This window comes from Mauremys reevesii, linkage group 9, assembly GCF_016161935.1.
Source record: "Mauremys reevesii isolate NIE-2019 linkage group 9, ASM1616193v1, whole genome shotgun sequence".
NCBI classification, from domain to species: Eukaryota; Metazoa; Chordata; order Testudines; family Geoemydidae; genus Mauremys; species Mauremys reevesii.
Genome location: NC_052631.1, coordinates 90,809,264 through 90,833,423, shown reverse-complemented (window position 1 = coordinate 90,833,423; position 24,160 = coordinate 90,809,264). Strand labels below are relative to the sequence as shown.

The window sequence follows — 24,160 nt, the reverse complement described above, 5'->3', positions numbered from 1 at the left end:
AGGCACCAACATCCCTACTTAGGCACCTAAATGTGGTTCCAGTCCTGCACTGGGATTCTCTATCTCAGCCTGTGCCTGTATAGAGTCCTGGTGGCTTCAGTGGGACTCCACATGGGCACAAGAGAGCCCACCTTAATAGAGACCAGTGCAGGATTGAGCCTGTGAGACGAACTAGGTATCCATCGACCTCAGCAGTACAGGATCAGGCCCAATTCTGTAATGTTTTGAATAGCCTTAACTCCCATTGAGTCTGATGCAAATTGAAAGTATTCATCTCCTTGTGGGAATCACTAACTGATAGCACCATGGGGTCCTTTCAGTGAATGCAATCAGGTGCTTACAATATTTTTTTGGACCGCACACCCTTCCCTACTGCTGATGTGCTTATAATGCGATTAGTTCCATTGCAAAAGACGTTGTCTAGATTGCCTGTATCAGGTGATACTCATTTTTCAACTCCTTTTTTCAAAACTTTGTGGCTGATCTATTAAAAGTGGACTTAATTCTTAGGAGATATGAATGCAGAAGGGCAACTCACACAAGTAATGATTGGTAGCATCGAGCCCATGCAAATCTGCAAGTGACCTACCAGAACTGCAGGAGGTCTAATAATCTAAGCTTTGTGGGATTGAAGTCAATGGCAAAACTTCCAGTGACTTCACTGGAGCCAAGATGTCATCCCACATTTCATTCTGTGTCTTACACAGGGCTGTGACAGTCTCCATCACTGGAAACTTTGACATCAAGATTGGATGTTTTTCTAAGAGATATGTTGTAGCTCAAACAGGAATTAATTCAGGGAAGTGCTGTGGACTGTGTTAGGCAGGAGATCAGATTATCACACTGGCCCCTTCTGGTTTTATAATCTATGAATAAAGCGGAATAAACCAAGAGGCATTCAACACTTCACAGGATTGTGTCCCAGTCTCATCTCCCTGCAGACACCAGTATAAATCAGGAGTAATTCAGTGGAAGTCACTGGAATTATGCTGGTGTGAGAGGAGGAGCAGACCCAGAATTCACATGCAGAGTAAACAGCTTCCTGGGATTTAAAGTATACAGAGACAATTAACCATGTGCAAACATGATTTAATATTCATGTGGCCTCAGAGGAAGCTTGTTAGTTTGATGATCTTGCAGAGATCACATTGATCTTGTATCATCTTTCTCTACCCATTCAGCTTTCCCAGCTCACATTCTGCTGGGAAGTTATCAGCATAGCATGGAATCAAACCATTCACAGTTCTGGAGTAATATTTTGCAGATAGTAATGAGACGACCAGAAACAAGAATGAGCTGCTGGGAAGTGAAGTTCTGTGTATCACTCATTTCTCTTCCTCTTTGGGTCCCTCTGTCCCTTGTGTTAATATCATATCTGACTGGGATCTCATAAATAATGATTATACAAATTTGCTGCTCTAAGGAAATAGAACTATTTAGACTTCCTAATGGAAAGGGATTTCTCTGATAACACCAGAGGGAGATGAACGCCCATCCTCACTGAAGGCTAAACTCCCTTTGAAGCCAATGAAAGTCTTGTTTGAGTGAAGAACTTGAGACTGGGACCACTGTAGCAGTGGATCTCAACAGGCATGGAATACCTGGGCCCCGGAGCGCCAGCAGCCTTTTTGGCGCCCTAGCCAGCGGAAGGTCCTGCCCACAAAATGGCATCCCCGACGGAGGCGGCAGAAGGTCCGGCCCCCAAAATACCACTGACGACCATGGCGGCTGAATATCCAGCCGCCATGGTCACCCCCCCAAAATGTTAGCGCCCTAGGCAACCGTCTAGGTCACCTAATGGGTTGCGCCAGCCCTGCCTGGACCATTGTCTGAGGTAAGCCACCTTAGAAAAGTTTGAAACCAGGTACTGGATTTTCCTAGCATGAAGAGATACACAGCAGCTAGAAACCTGTGTTTGTCCACTACAGAACGATAACCATAATTAATAACATTCTGCCCCTTCCAGCTGAATATCACCAAACCCCATTTTACAGTAGGGAAAAACAGCGGTATGGAGAAGTTAAGCGACTTGGCCAAGTTCCAATAGCTCAGAGTCACCAGCAGCTGCCATTTTCTTGATTCCCTGTGTCCTCTCTAACCACCAGAGCCCACTGACTAAACCTCACAGCTCCCTAAGAGGAAACCAATGGACATTTATGTTTTAATCTTCACTAGCTTTGGCTTCCTCACATGATCCAGGCTTCCCCATATAGCCTCTAAAATGGCCCAACCATAATGCATAGTTGAGGTTGTCTAAAAGAAGGACGGCTTCCCTCAGTGGAATCAGATTGGTGGCAGAGTACCACCTTTCTGAAGTACTTTACAGCCCCACTGTACATTGTTCATTGTGCTTCAGCATTCCCAGGATGGGCACCATTTTGCTTCAGTTTGCACAAAGTCTGGTTCCTTGTTTAATTGTCTTTGGAGCTGCTGTGGTTCCTGCAAAACGGCTTTCTCAGCTGCCCAATCTCTGTAGGGTTCCAAGTTCAGTATTCCAGATAGAAACCCTCCTTTCTTACCAATTTCTTTAGCGTGTGCTCAGCTGCTAAAGAAAACTGCTCATGTTGTTAATTCAGTCCAGCAGCCTGTGAGTCAAACAGCAGCTAAGAGGCAATTCTCCCCAGGACAAGCCCTTCAGGAGCCGAGTGTGTTTTGATCAGAATTGGTTGTAATTCTTCGAGTTGCATTACACTTGCTTGCCTCCTGCAGTCTCCCACAATCACATTTACCTGCCTGTCTGTCTGTGCAGTATGTGCTGTATAGAGGTTAGTGTGTTTTCTGTATGCAGCAGATTCCTTCCCCAGATCTGATCCCGTTGGCACAAGTGACAGGTCACATAGATGTCCTTGCTCTGGGGCTGGGCAGCCATCTGAAAAGGCAAGTCAAACAGTCTTCTATTTTTTAATTTAGGATTTTAAGGCATGTTAACCAGTGAGATTGTATTAGAGATGTAGCCTAAGTAAAAAGGGTAGCTGGCTGAATTAGCTCTTACATAAAGTACAGTCACCCTACAATGCCCTTTTTGTAGCACAGAAAAAGAAAGAGGAGGTGAAATGAGATGATCAAGGAGCAGGGGAGATGAGGAGATGGGGAGGGGTGAAGGAAGGTTGCTGGAAAGCAGGGCAAACCAAAGCCATCCTGGTTAATACGTAATTAACAACAGAGACCTATGGGGAAAAAAAACAGGAGCGGTGACATTTCAGAGATGAGGGAATTTTGGCTGGTCGCTGCTCCCATGGAAGTAAAAGGCAAAACTTTCATTGACTTCAGTGGGAGCAAGAATGAGCCCTTTAACATGCCAGTGCAGTTAGTGTAGTGATCCTCATTATTTGTTAAGCACCCAGAGCATGCTCAGCCCTGTACAAAATACAGAGGAAAGCTCTGTGTCTGCCTTAAGGAGTTTGCAACCAAGAGAGGCTGACAGGACAGTTCAAACTGGGAGAGTCGGTGTGGGCCAGATCCTGAGCTCCCAATACAGCTAGCACCTCACAGGATTGGGCCCTCACAGCATAGCAAATTTGCATACAAAGGAAGCCTCTCTACTGCGCTGACTGAATCAGCCACTAGTCCCACTACCAAGTGCATTAACCATGTTTACTTCAAGCAACACAGAGCAGCAAGAGCGACCTCTCATGTCTACTCTGCTGATCTCACCGTGGCTACAGCAATGCCCCGGGCTGGGGAATAAAAGCCAGCACACATTCCCTGCGTGTGCAGGTCACCTCCACTTGGCATTCCGACGCGGCCGTAGTGCCGTACACTATTTCTAAGTGGATGGACGGAAATACTCCTATCCTTTCCTAGAAACATCAATGTTTAATGTTAGCAGCCTCAGAAGAGTAATTATTTCCTCTTCCAATTTTTAAAATATGACCGTGGCAGGTGTGTGTGGGCAGGTGGGTGGCTATTATGGAGGCAAGTGAACAGCAATGCAAACCCTACTGCATGGGGGTCACGTGGAGGGGCTTCTCCAGGGCCCAGGATCACAGATGGTGCGGTTCCCTCCCTTTGGAGCTTTCCCACTCCTTTTTGCTCCACACCACATGGCAAAGCAGAGCAGCACGTGTCCCATAAGGGACAAACAGACATGCATAAATGGAGTCGCTGACGCACAGGAGAGATCTCGAACGGCTGTTATACTGCTGGCCACAACAGAATGATCGGGCGGTGCAGCAGGACAGAGCTGCTGCAGTGACATCACTTGAGAGTCACTGGAGCAGCCTATGGGACCCAGCAAGCTCATCAGGGGATTCATTTTGAAAACACAAATGCTTCCCAGTGGAGCAGGGAGTTCTCTCCAGCTATGCTGATCTCAGTGTCTAATACAAGATGACTTGTATTTTCCTCTGCTACTAGCTGTCTGACATCCCCTGCATGTGCAGCATGCGATCAGCTGCCTGCAGTTCCCTTACCTCTTATGAGAGATGTTTTCCTAATGGCACAGGAAAGATACTCGTCTGCTCATAATGCCCTGATATTTTTGACCTCTTCTGTCTAGAGCACGTTGTCATTTACATCATGATGCTCCAGAGGGCAGAGATTAAAATCCACAGGCCAAAGTCATCAGCCAGATGACTGCACAAACTCTCCGTTAGCACAGTGCTCTCTGCCCAGTAAGAGTCAGAGGAAAACAGAAGGCAAAGAAGGGCTCATTATCTGTCGCTCCTTCTGTGCCAATTTCTGCCATGGTTTACGAGCACGTACCTACCAGTGTCTTCAATGGCAGAGCTGTGTGTGTTCTGGGGCCTGCAGCTTGGCTCTGTGTCAAATAACTAATTCAAATAGCCTGGCTTTTGGGGAACTACTAACTGGATCTAAAAGAAGTGACAGCAGCAGCCAGGGTCTGTTTCAGATCCCAATTCTAGGCACCTCTGTTCCTGTCCTTGGGACAGTGGCTTTAAGCTGCCTTCGTGCTTTCTGTATTGTGGTGCTGCTAGGGGCCCATGGTGTATGTTACAGCAGCCCCAAGGCTGCACTAAGTTATCCTCAGCTTCCCATGGTTCCCTGTTAGCTCAGGGCACTCCAGCCATACCCCCTTTCCTGCCCATAGCCTTGCCGTGACCCCCTTGTCAAGGGCGGGCAGTAGAGCTAGCACGGAGTCCTCAGACCTGTTCTTCCTGGTCTGGGGAGCACCTCTCCCAGGGGTCTGCTACAGCAGCATAGACGAGCCTCAGAAGAACTGAGAATTAGGCAGTGACAGCAGTAGCTGCCCCAGCCTTAAGGCTGCAGTAGCAGCAGTGAGGTATCTGCCCCATGCTGTGGGGTGGGGGCCGAAGGATTTACCTAACGCCCTGCGCCGAGCAGGAAGCAGGCTTTGGTCCAGAGAAGCTCTTAGCAATGCAGGCCCGTGTGTGAGTTGTGGAGCTCTCAGCAGTCACTGAAGGATCAGCCCTGGGGAGGCCACTCTGGGCTGTTCTGCTCATTTCCCGCTTGCCAGCTGACCTCTTACCAAAGGTGAGGCACCGTCTTTGTAGGAATAAAAAACAAATCAAATAGCAGGTGTCCTGGCTCGCAGCTCTTCTCGGGTTGCCAACTTTCTAATCGCACAAAACCGAACACCCCACCCCCAGTCCCGCCTCTTCTCTGAGGCCCCGCCCCTTGCTCATTCCATCCCCCCTCCCTCCATCGCTTGCTCTCCCTCACCCCCTTTCACTGGGCTGGAGTATGTAGGGGGGGGGTATGAGCTCCAGGTGGGGCCAGAAATGAGGGCTCCAGGCTGTGGGAGAGGGCTCCAGGCTGGGGCAGGGAGTTGGGAGGGGGGGCAGGGTCCTGGCAGCACTTATTGCTGCTCCCAGGAAGTGGCCGTTAGGTCCCTGAGGCCCCTAGGCGCATGGGCGGCCAGGGAGGCTCCGTGTGCTGCCCTTGCATCTGCAGGTGCTGCCCCTGCATTCCTATTGGTCATGGTTCCCAGCCAATGGGAGCTGCGGAGCCGGCACTAGGGTGAGGGCAGCACGTGGACCGGAGACGCCCTGGCTGCCCATGTGTCTAGGGGCTGCAGGGACCTGGTGGCTGCTTCTAAGAGCCATACGGAGCCAGGGCAGGCAGGCAGTCTGCCTTAGCCCGGGCCCCGCCTTGCGCTGCCAACTGGAGCCGCCAGGGTCTCTTTTTGCCTGGACATTCCAGTTGAAAACCAGATGCCTGGCAATGCTAAGCTCTTCCGCTGTGTGTGTCTCCCTCCTTGAGCAAGTTTCTCTGCAAACCCTCCTCCCCACCACCAAAAGAGAAATATAGAGTCTCTGCCAGTCGAGCTTGACTAAGAGGTTCAACCCCAGGCCAGGTTAGGAGGGACCCTTTCCCTCTCTGGTTGGAAGCCCTTTGGAGGAGTGGTGGATCTGATTATCGCCCTGGTTCAGTGTGTGTAACCCTTACCTCAGAGCCTTGCTTACTCCCCAGCACCAAAAAGGAACCATGGACCAATAACAGTTGAGTTGGGAGTCCTGTTCCCAGCCAAGACTCTCTGGCCTCCAGCAGCTCCATGGGCAGGATTTTCCTCGCGTTGTCACCATCGCTGTTTTCTTCCTCCTTCACCTCTGACAACTCCCAGCCCTCTCCCAGGCTTAAGCACCAGCCCAGCATTGGGGCCTTCATTTATATTCCCTAGCTGGGACTCATCAGACCCAGTCACTTGCAGCTGTCCAGCTGGGGTGGGTGAGTCCCAGCAACTGCTCCTCCACAGAACAGGGCTGGCCAGTCCCTAGCCCATCTGACCCTTAAAGGGACAGACTGCCCTGTTACAGACCATCCTTTTGCCTCTGTTTGTACAGCACCTAGCCCTACATGCTATCACAACACAAGTAAGTTCTAATAACAACAGCTACAATGGCTGTTTAGCAGCCTCCAGGAGTGAGTCCCAGCAGACATGTGTCTCCAACACAAAACCTCCAGTACCGTTATTGGGCACCCTCGTCTGCAGTCTCAGTAGAAGTGCAGGGCTGGACTCGTCCCTCCGGCCAGCCTGTCCCTTCTTATCAGGGTCGAGACACAGTGTTGGGGCAACGTGTGGGGCAGTGCGCACCCTACCAACTGCTTTACGGCTGTGACGTTTCTGAGAACTAGAAGTAAAGCCCAATGGAAGGAGGGACCCAAAAAGGCCATGATTTCACCGGGGCTCTGGAGAGTAGTTTCCCCCATTCTGTTAGCTTTTACCCTCCAGAAGTCAGCTGACTCCTGGACTGTCTGAGAGCAGCAGGAGTGTGCCACAGCCTGGTCTCATTGTGTATGGCAGGCTCTGAGTCAAGAGGCATCAGCCTGACGCTGCTGATGGTGTAGATCAGGGGTCGGCAACCTTTCAGAAGTGGTGTGCCGAGTCTTCATTTATTCACTTTAATTTAAGGTTTCGCGTGCCAGTCATACATTTTAATGTTTTTAGAAGGTCTCTTTTTATAAGTCTATAATATATAACTAAACTATTGTTGTATGTAAAGTAAATAAGGTTTTTAAAATGTTTAAGAAGCTTCATTTAAAATTAAATTAAAATGCAGAGACCCCCAGACAGGTGGCCAGGACCCGGGCAGCGTGAGTGCCACTGAAAATCAGCTCACGTGCCGCCTTCGGCACGTGTGCCATAGGTTGTCTACCCCTGGTGTAGATCCAGCTCTGTGTTAATCTGGAATTAAAAGGGGCAGTGACAACTCTCTGGAGCTTGCATGGCTGCTGGATTTCTAGTCCCTTGGGGAGGATGAGAGGTTATTGCCAATGGGACACTGTTGGCTGGCCCCATTCAAGGTCTGCTTAATGAGGAGGCAAATTAAGTGTCCCCCAGCGATTATACATTTTGGATTGCTGGGCGACTTCAGATGGAAGCTGCAGCCCTCTGTGTTTCCTGTGATCTTTTTTGCATGTGCGCATTTATAGCTGGGGGTGTCGTTTTGCTGCACAGGCTGCCCAGTCAGAACTTCAAGGCAGTGGAAGGAATAGGACTCAGGTCCTGCTGCTCCAAAAGCACAAACTACTAGGACTTGAGTTAGAAGAATCTCCATTAGCTGCTAGCAGTATAGAGCCTATGACACACAGTCAAATGGTTCTGATTCCATCCCGCAGACAGCAGTCAGTCAATCTTTCTCTGTCTCTCTCTCACACACACAGCACATCACACTTCATCACAGGGAGTTTCCACAAGAGGGGAAGTAGGTGCCTCGCACTGATCTTAAAGTCTCTTTCAACGGACAAACGAGGACATCCCCTTTTACAAGCTGTTCAGCCCCTCCTAGAAATATTCAGCCTGTAGATTAGCCTAGCCCCTTTTGACTACAGTTACCTCGAGTTCGCACAAACACAGGTTTCTCTCACTTTCATTCCTGTGCATTGCTAACTCCAGAGATATTGCACCATCTGGCTGTTTATGCTCGAGGTGAATCCCTTAAAGTGCCTGGCCCAACTGGTTTTACTTGCAACCCTTCTTTTGGGGCCCACAGTTGTACCTTCACAGGCTGAAGGCTTTAGGGCTGTGGCCAGCGCGTGTTTTTCTGCTCTCTGGGAAGTGGGTGCATTCGGTTTCACATCCCCAATGGCCAAGGTTAATGCCAGGCCTGCAGCAGAAATGAAAAGTCACGTGCAGCAGCTTAATCTGTCTCAGTCGAAAAGGAGGACAAAGGTCCCGCCACAGCTTTTACTATGCAGTAAAACTAACCAGTGGCAACCTTCACACAAAGGAACTCGGCAAGGAGCAGGCTGGTGCGTCTGGAGAGGTGGCGAGAACCAACAGGCCGAGGAGGAGGGGCCCTGCTGCTGGCAGCAGCCCTCCAGGTGCCCAGCAAGAGGCAGGTTGGGAATTCTGCCCACTCGGAGCTCTATTTCCCCACCCACCACAGGAGCAACTGGAAAGGTAAGTGGCAGCCGTTGCAGTGAAAAAGTCACTGCCTGCTTTCAGCTTGAATGGACTAAGCTCCTTTTTTTTTTTTTGGCTGCTGTTATCACTGATTTGCATGTAGGAAGGAGGAAGTCAAACGGGTCCCGGATCTGCAGATCCAGCTGGACAGTGGGTTGTAATGTAGCTATGTTATCATACAAGCCACCAAAATCTGGAGAGGAGAGAAAACACAGCTCCTGTCTGGGGAGTTACTATTAAGAACCAGGGAGCAGGTAGTTTGGCGAGGAGGGGCTGGGAATGGGGGGGAATTGCTCTAGCGTCACTCGGTAAATAAATGGCAGACAGTGAAGTCTTTGAAAATCAGTGATCAGCTGAAGGGTGTGCTGCCTGCAGCCCAGAATCTGCTGCTGCCTGTAACTTATTTCACAAGTGCCTTCCCCCTGAGCACAGAAACTAAATGCTGGTTCCTCTTTGCAACATTTCTAAGGCAGACTCAGGAAGCTCTGCAGCCGGAGAGCTCAGGAGGGGAGACTGGAGGCAGAGTCTCAACGGGACAGGGCACCACTTCTCCACACCCCAGCAGCACAGTGAGCCTCGACCATGCCTTAATGGGAGACGGATGCCTCTGGGGGAGCCACAGGAGCAGATCTTGGGGATGGTGAGGCCTGCAGGAGACATCATGGCCAGGATGCAGAAGGAAGAGAGTCTGGAGGTACCAAAGGGCACTGAGCCACATGTGTTGCCAGAGGCCTCCCAGTCTCGAGCAGAGGCACTTCTTGCCAGCCAGGCGCCCAACCCCAAAGTCCAGGCATTATCATCATCCTCAGCAGCAGCAGCAGCAGTGGGGAACATGAAACTCCGCCAGTCACAGAAGAGGGACCTGATCAGGAGCATGGGCAGGGGTAGCAGAGGTTCAGGGAACTGGGATGTGAGCTCTGACACAGCCAGGCTCTCCATAGGCCGGGGCAGCGCGCGGCGGAGAGGTCTGAAGGAGGTTCTGCTGCAGAGCAGTGGAGCCGAGGGCGCTATGTGGCTTGCAGCTGCTCAGAAGATAGCCAGCAGCAGCAGCAGCCCTGCCTTGGGGATGCAACAAGAGCTGGAGCAGAGGTTGGAACAGAGCCCTGAGGACTTGTCCTTAGCCCTAGACCCCCTCGAGCATGAGTGGATGCTGACTGTGGCCCAGGGGGACCCTGAGAGCATCGTGAGGTTGCTAGACGAGGATCCCAGCCTGCTGAACAGGAGAGATTTTGTGACAGGGTTCACTGCCCTCCACTGGCTGGCCAAGCATGGCCACCACGAGGCCCTGATCGAGGTGATCACCTGTGCACAGAAGAAGGGCTACCACGCAGATGTCAACATTCCCACGGCCAGTGGGGGGCTGACACCCCTGCATCTGGCTGCCCTGCAGGGACACGAGATGGTCATCAAGGTGTTGGTGGGAGCCTACGGTGCCAACACGAGCCTGCGGGACCACAGCGGCCACAAAGCCTGGCAGTACCTGAGAGCAGACGCCTCCAGGGAGCTGAAGGAGCTGTCAGGGGCTTTAGAGGAAGACCTGGCCCAGCTTGGTGTGTGGAACACCAACAACAACTGCATGTCGTCCAGACAGGCTGGTGGCTCTGGTGCTGAATGGAGGACCCCGGTGTTCCCCAGACTGCCATCCTTCAGGAGCATGTTCAGACAGGCACTTTCGTTCTTCCAAGACCTTTAAATTGTCCTTTGTGGCTAAGAATCAGTTTGATGTTGCCTGTGAACTAGTTTTAAAGAGCAGCTTGGCTGGGGCTGGGGAGCAGGGAAGGAGTGCAGGGGGCTGCAGTGGGGTGGCAGAGGGTTGGTACAGGAGACTTGCTGAGCCGGGACTAACCAATGGCAGCTGGTGCACTGAGATTACTCGAGAGCCATTGGCTAAGGCTTCTGCAAACCTGCATAGGCTTGGATCCTGCCAGTAGATGTTTGTGCACCATTCCCCTGGCAGTCCACTGTTTAGCAATCGTGCACGCGTAGCTGGGGAGGCAGGATTTGCCCTGCAGTAACTATTCTGCTTGTACAATGGAAGCCTCTTACCGTAACATTTCCCCTGCTGCCGAACCTCTCCAGCGTGAATGGAGACCCGGAAGTGCAGCCTGCCAATCCCAGCCCTCACGCAAGTGCCCCGCACAGGCCCCTTTACTCAGGTTTTGCACAGTTGGCCAGGGCATGGTTCTATAAGCAGAGCATCGGGCTAAGCAGGCTCCTCTGCTTTGTTTACATGGTTTTCCTGCCTGCTCCAGCGCTGTCACTGAGAACAGCAGGGTGGAAAGAGGTGCTGGTTTACCTTTAGTCTTCGGCTCCTGCTGCTTACGGTGTCTCTCTCTGCCCAAAGGCACAAATCACAGGATGGAGTGGCAGAGGAAGTGCAGTCTTGTGGTTAAAGCACAGGACAGGATGGAGAACTTGGAGTCTATTTCTGGCTATGCAGAAAGCTTTTCACATGACTTTGGTCAAGGCACTTCATCTCTCTGTGCCTCAGTTTCCTCTTTTCCAAACGAGGATAACGCCCCGTCCCTACTTCACAGTGAGGGTGTAAGATTAGCGTGATTATTGTCTGCAGGGTGCTTGGAGGGCCTTGGACACGTTAGCAGCGTGTCATTACACAATCCACGGTGACTCACTGAGATGTCACAGAGGATTTGGATTTCAGGTGGGGAATAAGCAGCCATTGAAACTCCGAAAACAAAAATCCTCTTTTCATGACATGTCTCTGCTAAGGAAGAACATGGAGGAAAAATACAGAAAACAGGAAATGCCACTAAACTACATATGCCTTCAAAGTGCCCTGGGAAGTATCATGTGCATTTCTTTTCCTAGAAGCTATTTGCTGGGTCAAATAAAAGCGTAAGTCCCCAATTTGACTCTGGTGGTGGAGCACAGAGTAAATGGTGGAGTGAAGAGGCGCAGCTTGTTTAAGCAGCTCTGGCACTCCCAAAGGACGGACAGAACGTGGAGAAAAGGACGGGAACTAGAAACTCTCAGACATTCTCTCTACACCTGGCTTTGAAGATTTTAAACTATTAAACGGAGCCCTGGGCGGGAGGGAAAGGGGGCCAGATTAGGCGGAAGTTACTGTAGGTGGGTTCCATGCAGACAGGGCCAGTGCAAGGATGTTTCACGCCCTAGGGGAAACTTCCACCTTGCGCCCTCCCGCCCCGTGTCCCCCACCCTGAGGCACCCCCTCTCCCCACCCCGTGTCAGCTCCTCCCCTCTGCCCTGAGGCACCCCCCTTGCGGGAATTCCCCTGTGTGCCTCCCCTCCACCCTTACTTGCTGCTGGCGGCCCTCCCTTCGCTCCCCTGCCCCAGCTCCCTCCGCCTAAATGCCGGTGGCGACCAGGGCGGCTGAAGATCCGGCCTCCACAGTCTCTGCCGAAGAAAATGGCGCCCCCCAAATCCTAGTGCCCTAGGCGACCGCCTAGGCTGCCTAAATGGTTGCACAGGCCCTGCATGAGGAAAGGAACTTAGATCAGATTCCTACAGGAAGGAGGAGCTGGTGACACATTGCTCTGAGAAATGGAAAGAGTACATAGATAAGAACAACAAACTAGGGTACAGAGGGCATGTGGTGAAATGACACTCCAGAGAGACAAAGAAGGGCGTGGGTCCTAATCCCCCTTTCTAATGTATCAGTGCTCAGATTTGTAAGTATTAAAAAGGTAACTCCTATTCTACTCACCTGTCTGAAGTGTGCGTTATTCATCAGAAAAATGGAACTTTGCCCAACTTGTTTTAAGTTTTGGGGCTGCCTCAGAATGGCCTAAAACTAACAGCTGCCCCAACCTCGGTTTCACACAGAATCAGATCTTTTTTAGCTGTCCCATTTATTTATAGTGTGGTTCTGCTTTGAGAAGTGCTGTAAAATGGCCTTCTGGAGTTCCATGCTCATCTTCCCTAGACTCCATTTATAAGGGAAAATGATGTTTCCCTTCTAACTGCCAGCCCTAGAAATATAAGAGGGGCTCTGAGACTCAAGCTAGTTTCTTTCCTTGCTGTGCATCAACACAGTAATAAAGATCCTGCAGGCCAAATTAAGCCCTCAGTGACACCTGGGTAATTTTAGAGATTTCAGTGAGATTGCACCCATGTAACTGACCAGGACTATGTAAACAATGATGTGATATAGAATCCAGCTGACTGGAATCCCAGTTGTGTTGGGTCTGCAGGGTTAATAGAAATAATGACTTATTTTATCATCAGCACCTTTGATTACTAACTAAACCCAACTAGTCTAATTTACTCTGCATTTCACTCGGCACACGTAATGAAAACAGACTGGTCAGTTCCTACTCCACGTAGGCAAAGATTTCCAAAGTTGCCTCAGGGACTTGGACACCCGATTTCCATTACAATTAGCGGGACTTGAGCATCCTTGGAAACCTCAGCCCTGATTTCATAGATTATTAGAGTTGGAAGGGACCTCAGGAGATCATCTAGTCCAACCCCCTGCTCAAAGCAGGACCAATCCGCAAATGACCCCTCTCAAGGATTGAACTCACAACCTTGGGTTTAGCAGGCCAATGCTCAAACCATTTCCCGGTTCTTGTGCATTAGCACATTTTTGCAAAGTCCAAGTTCCCAGGATGCAGAGGAACACTTCTTTAACTGAACTATGGTTTATGTTGCTATAATGCAGAAGAGCCTCAGTCCTGGACCAGAACCCCATTGCATTAGGCTTGGTATAAACTGGCAGGCCCTGTCCCTAGGAGCTTTCAGTCTAAGTGAAAAGAGAAAAAAGCAAGCGGCCACTGAAATAATAATCATTTAAACTATGGAAATAGCCCTGTTGGCCAAGATTCTGTACAAGCTCGTTTTCACCAAACCCAGTTTGGGCCTAAATATGTCTGGACATTGTCCCTTTAAGGTAGGGTTTGAATCAAAAGGAAGATTCAGTGGGGAAATGTTTTAAAAACAATTATAAGGAGTTATTTTCCCAAGGAAAAGGCAGCTCCCTGCTGAAAGAAAATAGCACAATAACAGTAGTAGAATCATAGAATTGAAAGGGACCGGTCTGTCCAGTCCCCCGCACTCAGGGCAGGACTAAGTATTATCTAGACAATTATCTAATAATAGTTGTACAACAAAGAATCAGTTTAACCTATTGCCTGGACCAGCATTGCCACAAATACCTTCTGAAAGGATTGTCTGGTTCTACTCTCAGGATTGTAAAGTGGCCGGTTTCATTCCAGCCCTGACCCTCATGATGGGGAGAAACTTTGTCAGCAGCCTATCCTGGCAGGTATAATGGCTTTGATCACTCCTGCCCAGGTTAAGGAAAGGAAGCAAACAAGGAGAGGGGTGGGATTGATGGATCTAACAGGGTTGGTTTTCAGCCTTCCTCAGGGCTGTATCTTCTAAACAGCTGTAACCTCAAACAGCAGGTCTTTCCCTCAGTGGTTGTACTTCTGGAGACAGAAGAAATTCAAGATTCACAAAAACTTTTGGATTAAAAAAAACAAACAAACAAAAAATACATGAGGAAAACTTATGAGAGATTCCATGGATAAAGCTTGCAGACACAGGGCTCGTGGAGGACCTCGGAACATGAGAAAACTCCTTTTAAAAAAATTGGAGTGAGACAACTTGCACCACGCAGTCTCCAGTTAGATTTGAAGCATTTGAATAATTTTTATGAATGCTTCGTGCTCATCTTCTGTTGCAGACTTATCCTCCCCTCTCGATGATGCAGAAATTAGGCTCTCACATCCCCAGGAAAGGCTGCTGGAAGATCAGATATTACTGATGTGTCCTAAGCCTGTTACAGAACACTAGCCCAATGGGTCTCACTAGACATTTTTTGGTGGCCTCAGAGTGCAGCCACCAACTCTTGCTGGTAGCCACCCAGATAATTTTTCCTAAAATACTTAATTAACTTTAGGAAAAACAAAAAAATATGCACATAGACATGTCCAGATCATTGTAATTTTTTATGTAGGCTTTTATTGAACTAAAAAATAATATAGTTTTGTCTCTATTTGTTACTAGACCTAAACAGAATAGAAACGAAATAATGCTCTTTGCATGTTCATCTTTTTTTGTTTCTTTCGCTTTAATTCTTTTTTTTTTTTAAAGATTTGCTAGCTAGTGAGTCTGTTTCTGTGAAAAGTGATTTGTATATTTGTTAACACTGCTTTGCCCCCCCCCAATCACTACATGCAATTGTGGTGGCCACAATTGATCATAGAATATCAGGGTTAGAAGGGACCTCAAAGTCATCTAATCTAACCTGCTGCTCAAGGCAGAACCAATCCCCAGATTTTTGCCCCAGATCTCTAAAAGGCCCCCTTAAGGATTGAACTCACAACCCTGGGTTTAGCAGGCCAATGCTCAAACCACTAAGCTATCCATCTGCCTGATTAATTGTGCACTAGCCTCACTTGCCTTTGGTAAGTAGGATTTCCAAAATGTCTTTGGAGAGAGAGGTAGTTGCGTAAGGCCCAACAAGCTGCCGTAAGCAAAGTACGTTATGTAGCTCAACACATGCTGCACCTTCACTGCCTTACTATGAATGCCAGTAAAAAGATCAGCTCCACCCTATTTATCATCTTAAAAATTGACAGCGTCTCTGCTGGCCCCACAGGGCATGGTGATAAAGCCTTAAAGCTTCCCCTTGATGTGCTGTGCAGCCACCAGGGAATTGAGTTTCAACTGAACTCCCCTAGAAGGGACAGCAATTGCAGCTCACTCCTCTGCTCCATTCAGCACCAAGCTAGCTTGGTCTCAGCCACATCAGCGCACAGAAGTAAAAGCACAGCTATTTCCAGGTAACCAGAATGTATATACCGGACCCAACATGGTGGAGAGCAGGGCATCAAGACAGGGCTCAGTTCCTACTGACACTGGTACTCAGTGTGATCTTGAGCAAATCATCTTGCTGTGTCATGTGCCATGTGCCATGTTAATTGCAACATCATCTAGTTAAGGGTCATTACTGCAGAGTGCAGGTATTACTGATGACTCAACCAATTATATTCCCAACTGCTATTCCTCCCCACCTCCACCAAGCAACATCCTCCACCCTTCTTAATCTACCAGTTTTTTTATTATGTTGCAACTAGAAGCATTAATCATTCAGTTGTGCTGATAACTGATCAGAAGTAGGAAGAGGAGATAGTCTTCAGTGTTTAAATGTCACTTAAAACTCTAACTGGAAAGATTTTCACCTCCAGTCATCCCTAACATCTCACTGTTGACTTTTTATACCCCTTCAAAATCTTGTGTGGATTAAAGTGACTATCCAAATGCAAATTTCCAAAATTCAATCTGGCTATTTGAGAATAAAATATTGACTGGGCAAGGTTTTCCTAATGCATCACTTTTGGATCTGCAACATAAAACAATTTGTGCACTACAGCTGAATGTGAAGAAGTGGCCAATGCATGTGGATCGCTCTATGCTTCATTTTGGCAATATACACTGCTTGCGATTTTGGAGAATATACAACATCCCAGTCAGTCACTACAAAAGGACTTGGGGCCAGATTTTTAAAGATACTTATGAATCTGAAGATGCAGACAGGTGCTTAAATATCTTTGAAAAATCTGGCCCTTGGTGTACAAAAGGGTTGCATCAGAATAAAGCAAACCGACTAGGCAGACCGTTAAATATTAGCAAAATGTCAATTTATGAGCACCAAGACAATACAGGATGGAACCTCCTGTTAACTAGGGATTTTCCAGTTTGCTTTAGAAGGGTTTGATTATTTTACTTATTCATGTAGAGTCCTTTGCACATTCTACGAGTGTGACCCTGACTAGTTCAGTCACTTCTCTTTCTCAATAGAGATTGAGATTTTCTTTTAAATAAGGGCAAGTTCATATTTCTAAATTGCATCCCAAGTTTCGTTGTTAATGTATAATTATGTCAAAAGGGTACAAAAGGGAGATAGTACTTTTGCCTGCTCGTTTCAAACAGTACAGATAAGAGATTGGGATGGCAGGATCTTTTCTCACACACTGATAAATGCTCACATTAATTTCAGTCTTTATTCTCCAGATTACCCACCCGTCTCAAGCAATGCATGTAATAAATTCATCCAGAATAATTTATTCAAAGGATCAATAATGCTCATATTTATTAACAAACCTGTAAACTGGCAATACAAATTAAGTCAATATATTTGAGCACAGAAATAAAGAACACTAAATGAACAGAGTCTTCATTTTTCAGTTATAATATTCCAAAGAGTCTATTAAAGTCATTTTTCAAGACTGCAGTTTGGTTTGATTTTGGTTTTGGGAGGTTCGGGGGGGAGAGAGGGGAGAACAAGATTCAACACTCCAAAATGGGTCAGTGGTGGTTTTTGTAGCAATGCATATTTCAGCTCTTGGGGCAGGAGAGAGACATGTCATTAGAGTTCCCATTAGAGCAGCTCTTTACAAGCCCAGCTTGGTCCTTCTCCAATGTCTCCTTTTGGAGTTGTACCTAAAACAAAAGCAGCACACTTAATAAGCAATGCACACTTGACAGTCTGTAACGCAGACCACAATCACATTCAGAATTAACCCACTAGTAAGGAGCTGGAATCTCTTGTAAAGGTTTAGTTGGGAATTTGTCAATTAATTATGTTAACAGCAAATTACTTCATATTCGTTTTTTAAACTATTTTCCATATATACTTGCTTTCCTTTTTCACCAGGTATATGAACCCATATTGGTGTAATAACATCAGCAGCTTTAAAACAGGTGAAAGTTCCCAGAAGCAAACTTACCTAGAGACAGCAGCATTGGGCATGGACATACACTGTGCCACTTTTAGAAGAGAAGACAGTCACAAATAGCCTAGAATTCATGCGTTCAATGCTGGCAGTAAAGAACTGGCTAGCTCTTAAAAAAAAAAATCACCACTAGTACCATTTTTACCAAAACAAAACAGAAGTGGAATCCGAGAACACAAGAGCAGTGCATTGCAGCATGGAGAAAGCACTTTTCCAGGGAAATCAACTAAAGCATTCATTCAAAACCTGCATAACCGAAGGCTATAAATGTCATACTTGTACATGTTAATGATTAGCGGTTTCACCAATGCATAGGTGAAATCAAAGGCAATATTAACAGAGTTACTCTCAGCAGGAAAATGGCAGTACTCCCACAGAATGAAGCACTGTAATTGCAGCCTGCTTTATCAAATACTTTGGGCAGAAAACTGATGCTTTTGGTGCATTAAGTGTTGGAAGACAAAAATAATTAAAATTATGCATTTTAGTAACCCTAATGCTCAACATGCCTAGAACACAGCTAGATAGGTACTATGCCCCTTTTACAAATGGGTAAACCGAGGCACAGAGCAAAGTGACTTTCCTAAGAACAGAGAGCAAATTAGCTGTAGTGACAGCAATAGAACCTAGCAATCCTGACCTCCAGCCTCCTGCCTAAACCACTGGCTACACTCACTCGGAGGAAAAAGGGGACCCAGCAGCAGCAGAAAATATAAAAGTAAAATATAGAAATTTATATACACCTTCAGTTGAACGGAAGGAATTTTTCCTGCAAAGAGCTCAGGACTTCACTTGCAGCAGTTGAGGATAGGAATAAACCTAAGGCACTTTAAGAAATGCAGCCCTTGCTCTGCTGTTCAACAGCAAGTGTTGCAGACCACGTCAAGGAGAAATACAGTGTGACTGTTAGTTTGAAGTGTTGCTGTAGTTTAAGTTTTATTTATAATGAAGGTTTAGATTTTGTCATGGTTATTTTTAGTAAAAGTCAGGGAGAGGTCATGGGTAGGGCCCTACCAAATTCACTGACATGAAAAACGTGCCACGGACCGTGAAATCTGGTCTTTTGCGTGCTTTTACCTTACACTGTACAGATTTCACAGGGGAGACTGGTGTTTCTCAAACTGGGGGGGCGAGGGAGAGAGGGCCTAACCCAAAGGGAGTTGCAGGGGGGGCAGCAAGGCTATATTAGGGGGGCCGCCCTTAATTCTGCACTGCCTTCAGAGCTAGGTGGCCAGAGAGCAGCGGCTGGTGGCCAGGCACCCAGGCCTAAAAGCAGCGCCCCACCAGCAGCAGCGCAGAAGTAAGGGTGGCAATACCATGCCGTGTCGCCCTTCTGCACTGCTGCCTTCAGAGAAGCGCAGCCAGAGAGTGGCAGCTGCTGATTGACGGCCCAGCTCTGCAAGTAGCAGCGCAGAAGAAAGGATGGCAACATCATACCATGCCCTCCCTCCTTCTGCACTGCTGCTGGTGGCAGCTCTGCGTTCAGCCGCTGCCCTCCAGCTGCCCAGCTCTGAAAGCAGTGCCGCTACCAGTAACAGTGCAGAAGTAAGGGTAGTACCACAACCCCCCCTTACAATAACCTTGTGACCTCCCTCCCCCACAACTCCTTTTTGGATCAGGACCCCTACAATTACAACACTGTGAAATTTCAGGATTAAATAGCTGAAGTCATGAAATTTATGATTTTTAAAATCCTGTGACCGTGAAATTGACCAAAATGGACTGTGAATTTGAACAAAAATTCACAGGAGCCCATGACCTGTGACTTTATTAAAAAAAATAAATTGGAAGGGGCCTCCCCGCAGGGCTGGGGTCACACAGCCCCAGCTCCAGCACAGGGGGTGGTGGAGTGCACAAGGCCCCAGCCGAAGCCGCGAGGTGGGTGCACGCATGTTCGCACAGTCCTGGCTCCAACCACGGCCATGGGAGAGGGATGGACAATCCCGGCTCCAGCTGAAGAAAGTCACAGATGTCTGGTAAAGTCATGGAGTCTGTGACGGCCATGACCTCCATGCCTAAAATGTCTCCTTATTTATAATTTAGCACAAGTACCGACATGCAATACATGTGAGCAACAATGGACAAAAGCAAGTACAGTATTTCAGTCTACATATGCATTCTGGTAATGATTTGTGGTTACAAATCATCCAAACTTTATGTATTAGCCCATCACCATCCACAGACCTTCAGTGAAGGAAGTTCTTTAGTAGTAAGGTTCCCCAGACACTGTATTTCAGGAACAGGAGACGGATGCCCTCAGGGTAATCACAGATGGGTTTTCCTCACAACACATCCATGAGTACAAGACTTTTTGATCCACCTGCCACTATTCATAATGTAGATGGTGCTTGTATAACTAGGGGCTTTGGTCAGTACAGCTGTGTCAGTCATGGACCTTCACAATCCCAACCAACATAGCTATGCCAGCAGAAGTGTGTAATTTTTTTGATCAGGTATGGCAGTGAGCGGTGAACTCTCAGAAAGCAATAGCTGTTTTTACCTGATCTTATTGCCAGTTTTCATGCGAATCCACTGTGGGATGGGCCGGTTCTGTTTTTGCTTCTTGGCAAGGACTCGCTTGATCTTGAATGTCTTGTGGGACGACTGCGGATGAAAAGATAAAGGGAAGACATTGGAGACACTCTCCCCTATAACAAGTTGCATTCAGAGACCTCCCTACAGATGCAGCCTGAGCTTGTGAGAACTTGCCTACACACAGAAATATCAGTGGTAACTAAAGGGACACGGGTAAACAGACTGAGGTGAACTGTGCATGTGGACACCCTGCATCAGTTTCAACCTATTCAAAGCTGCACCGGTTCAGTTACACAGACTTAGTCACACACTTAAACGAATGTAACCAGGCCTGACAAACACGGAGCTGACTGTGACCACAGAGGGAGCAGTAGTACCTAAAGGGCTCAGTAACCTGAATCCATTCCACAGAGCTCAGTGGTGTGACAGTCAGTAGAGTTTCCCCTGACTGTTAGCTAGTTAAGCAGCTTATAATGGCTGGCGACCATGATCCCTGTCTGGCTCTCAGCTAGGCGGACCCGACATTTCGGTAACAGTGGACGTCCCAAAGTGTAAGGACCACAAATCCTGGCTCCATACCCAACGCTACCAGGCATTTCCCGGGGGCGGGGGGCTATGTACAGGACAGGGCGCTCAACCCCCCCCCAGGAATCATGGCCACGTGTATTAGCCTAGTGCTCCCCCACCAGCCAGCCAGCCTCCTTCCCCTGCTGAGCTGGGGGTGGGCCCCAATCCCCGCAGGAGAGCGCCCAGGACACGGGCTGGCAGCACCAGGCCCTAGGACGCGGCAGGTGACTCCAGCCCGGGCGGGGCAGACCCCCACCCCCACCGGGGGCCGCTCGCCGGCCTGAGCCTCCCGCCAGGAGCCCGCTCGGGCGAGCCGTGGCTGCCCCGGCTAGGAGCCGGGAAGGGGGCGGCCCCTGGCCCAGAGGCCCCCCGCCCTCCAAGCCTGTCCCACCCCCCGATTCCACGCGGGGAGAGCCGGGGGGGGGCCCCCGCAGGCCCTGGCCCCGGAGCCGGGCGCGGATCGGCCCGCGCAGCAGCGGATGGGGCTGGATTGTCTCACCATGGTGCGGCCAGGAACCGGTCGGTACAATGGCGGCGCAGGAAAGGAGCGAGCGGGGCTAGGGAGCAAGGGGTGATGGGAAGGCGGCCTCGGGAACAGCGACACCCAGCGCCTCCCCGGGACTACTGCAGCCTCGTCTCTCGCTCACTCGCGCCCCGCGTCTGCTCCGTGTTAAAGAGACAGCGTCTAAGGTGCAGGATCCCAAGCTCTCTGAGCAGCCAAAGCTGCTGACACAGCCGCTGTAAGCAGCCCCAAAGACCGAGGCCATCTGTCTTGTTCAAACCACCCCCTTCGCCCCCAAGCTGATTACTCTCAATGTTGTTTTGGTAGGACCTACCAAAACCAAGGGGACAAGGCCAGGGGCGGCTCTAGGAATTTGGCCACCCCAAGCACGCCGGTCCCGCGGCTCCGGGGGACCTCTTGCAGATGTGCCTGCGGAGGGTCCGCTGGTCCCGCGGCTCCGGTGGAGCAGAGGTCCACCGGAGCCGCGGCAGCAGCAGATCCTCCGCAGTAGGTGTGGGTCCACCTGTCCCGCGGCTCCGGTGGACCTCCCGCAGGCATGACTGCGGAAGGTCCGCCGGAGCAGCCTGCCACCCTGCCGGCAAAATGCCGCCCCAAGCGCACGTTTGGCGCGCTGGGGTCTGGAGCTGGCCCTGGACAAGGCCTTAATGCACTCTTGTTTCTTGAGTAAATCTTTTGTTTTCTTAAAATACAACAGAAGTCACCATCCAAAAAATGCTTTTTTTGTGAAAATTTAAAAAAGTGATACATTAGCAGTTTTTAGACGTTTGCCTTACACAGTTGTCACTTCATTGTGAGCTTCTCAGGGCAGGGGCTGTGTCTGCTTCTGGCACAGGACTTGTGTGGAATCAGCTCTTTCCAACTAGGCAAGGTCACACCAGTATTTGGATGGGCAAACTTAGGCCTTGTCTACAGTAGCAAGTTTCTGCGCAGTAAAGCAGCTTTCTGCAGTGTAACTCCTTAGGTGTACACACAGCCAAGCCACTTAGTGCACAGAAACTGTGCAGTTGCAGTGCTATACAAAAAACACCCAACAAGAGGCATACAGCTTTCTACGCCGGGGCTACAGTGTAGAGATCATGGTCGATTACAGTGCTGTGATTGGCTTCTGGGAGGTGTCCCACAATGCCTGTCCTTGCCTCTCTGGTCATCAGTTTGAACTCTACTGCCCTGCCCTCAGGTAACCAACCATGAGCCCCGCCCCTTAAATTCCTTGGGAATTTTGAAAGTCCCCTTCCCGTTTGCTTGGTGAGCAGTGGTCTCAGTGCATCTTTCTAGGTGACCATGTCTGCTCCACACACCAGGCGATCCTCCGCTTGGAGCAATGCTGAGCTGCTGGACCTCATCAGCATCTGGGGAGAGGAGGCTGTCCAGTCCCAGCTGCACTGCAGCCATAGAAATTATGATACCTACAAACAGATTTCATGATGCATTACAGAAAGGGGCCATGACTGGGACACAGTGCAGTGCAGGGTTAAAGTGAAGGAGCTGTGGAACACCTACCACCAGGCGTGGGAGGCAAACCGCCACTCCAGTGCTGTGCCCATGAGCTCCCGGTTCTACAAAGAGCTGGATGTGATACTCCGTGGCTTGCGTGCCACTCGAGCCTGGACCGAGGCAAGAGGAGGAAATCTTGGACGAGGATGTGGAGGGGGAGCAGGACCCAGAGACAGAGGATGACTAGGAGGTCAGAGATGCATGCAGCCAGGAGCTTTTCTCTACTCTGGAGGAGACTAGCCAGTCAGAACTGTCGGAGCTTAGCGAAGTGCAAACAGGAGGGGAGGCCCTGGGTAAGTGGCTTTGATTTTGGGAATTTTGATGAGGGCAGGAGGGTTGCAGAAAGTAGGCTTGTGTCTGTATGATGCGTGTACTACCACATGCCTTGTCTGAGTGTCAGAACAGGGTGTTGATTGACTCCCTCACTTCATGGAAATCTGCCTCAGAGATCTCCACAAAACTCTCATGGAGCTACTGGTTCTTTGGCAGAGCTGCTTTGTTTCTTGCCTCATTAAAGGTAACTTTCCTGCACCACTCTGCTGTCACTGGGAGTGGAGGGGGAGGGGGCATTGCTGCACACAGGTGAGCCGCATAAGGGTCAGGGTGGAAGCCCTTGGAGAAGACCCTCCCTTGATTCCTTGCTTATCCTCAGCAGTGAGATATCTTCCATAATGAACACAGGCTGTGGAAAATGTGGGGCCAGTAATGATTATAAGACAAACACCCCCCCGCTACACACACATACTGCTGGCTCTCCCCAAAAGCCACGTGCCCAGTGTATAGTATGGTCCTGGAACACTGATTTCCTCTGTCCCTGTGGTTACTCACCAGTTTGGGGTCTTGTGGCTCATGTGTATTGCAAACAATACTGCTTCTGTAAAATGTTGCAATTTGGCTTCACAGATATGACTTTGGGAGCCTAGCCTCTGTCTTTATTATCGCTGGCTGAACGGCTGTGCGGAATTAGAAAGAGGTCATGACGAACTAAAGAGGACTTTCTGCATGATGTCATGCACTCTGCCGCCGAAAAACAAGAATTGAAGGAGTGGCAGGACAGCGAGAAGAGGGACCAAAAGGTGAACAGAGCACGCCAGAACAAAGCCATGGAACAGCTCTTAAACATTATGGAGCACCAAGCAGACACACTCCAGGCACTACTAGCGCTGCAAACCAAGCAGCTCTGTGCCCACCCTCCCGTTGCAAAACTCTTTCCCATGCGGCCTCCAGACACTGGCAACACACTCTTATCAACCTCCTGGCTCCAGTCTGTACCCATCTGCATTCCACTCCTGTCCCGTTACAGTCCACCCCTGCGGACTCCCAGTACCCTCTACACTCAGCACTCGTCCCTCTGCAGTTTAGCCTTGATGAAGTACGTTACCCGCTGCACTGTACTCCAAAGGACAAGGTTGCATGTGATACCTGGACATACACAAATCTTCAACCGTCCCGGGACCACACCTCCTCCTGGGATCCTCCCTTCCCCC

At 49.2% G+C, this 24,160-nt stretch overlaps 2 protein-coding genes, 1 long non-coding RNA gene and 1 other non-coding gene across 4 annotated transcripts; 1 reads left to right on the top strand and 3 right to left on the bottom strand.

Moving 5' to 3' along the window:
- Positions 1-999: 999 nt before the first annotated feature.
- Positions 1,000-6,543, bottom strand: LOC120371318. Its single transcript, XR_005584270.1, has 3 exons — positions 6,370-6,543; positions 5,284-5,466; positions 1,000-2,869 (listed from the first exon to the last, which is right to left on the bottom strand). It is a non-coding gene; the product is annotated as an uncharacterized LOC120371318 (long non-coding RNA).
- Positions 6,544-8,547: 2,004 nt separating this feature from the next.
- SOWAHD (sosondowah ankyrin repeat domain family member D) lies at positions 8,548-10,754 on the top strand. Its single transcript, XM_039486940.1, has 2 exons — positions 8,548-8,824; positions 9,297-10,754. Exon 2 carries the CDS (start codon positions 9,429-9,431, stop codon positions 10,518-10,520), a length of 1,092 nt encoding a protein of 363 aa, XP_039342874.1. The 5' UTR covers positions 8,548-8,824; positions 9,297-9,428; the 3' UTR covers positions 10,521-10,754.
- Positions 10,755-16,896: 6,142 nt separating this feature from the next.
- On the bottom strand, positions 16,897-21,312 carry RPL39 (ribosomal protein L39). Its single transcript, XM_039486954.1, has 3 exons — positions 21,156-21,312; positions 20,055-20,158; positions 16,897-17,261 (listed from the first exon to the last, which is right to left on the bottom strand). Exons 1-3 carry the CDS (start codon positions 21,156-21,158, stop codon positions 17,213-17,215), a joined length of 156 nt encoding a protein of 51 aa, XP_039342888.1. The 5' UTR covers positions 21,159-21,312; the 3' UTR covers positions 16,897-17,212.
- On the bottom strand, positions 17,829-17,960 carry LOC120372733. Its single transcript, XR_005585154.1, has one exon. It is a non-coding gene; the product is annotated as a small nucleolar RNA SNORA69 (small nucleolar RNA).
- Positions 21,313-24,160: the final 2,848 nt, after the last annotated feature.

Coding starts and splice junctions, on each gene's coding strand:
- SOWAHD (XM_039486940.1), top strand. CDS start 9,429: ATGCCTCTGGGGGAGCCACAGGAGCAGATCTTGGGGATGGTGAGGCCT.
- RPL39 (XM_039486954.1), bottom strand. Junction 17,262..20,054: donor AAAACTGGCAATAAGATCAG/GTAAAAACAGCT, acceptor CTTTTGTTTTAG/GTACAACTCCAAAAGGAGAC.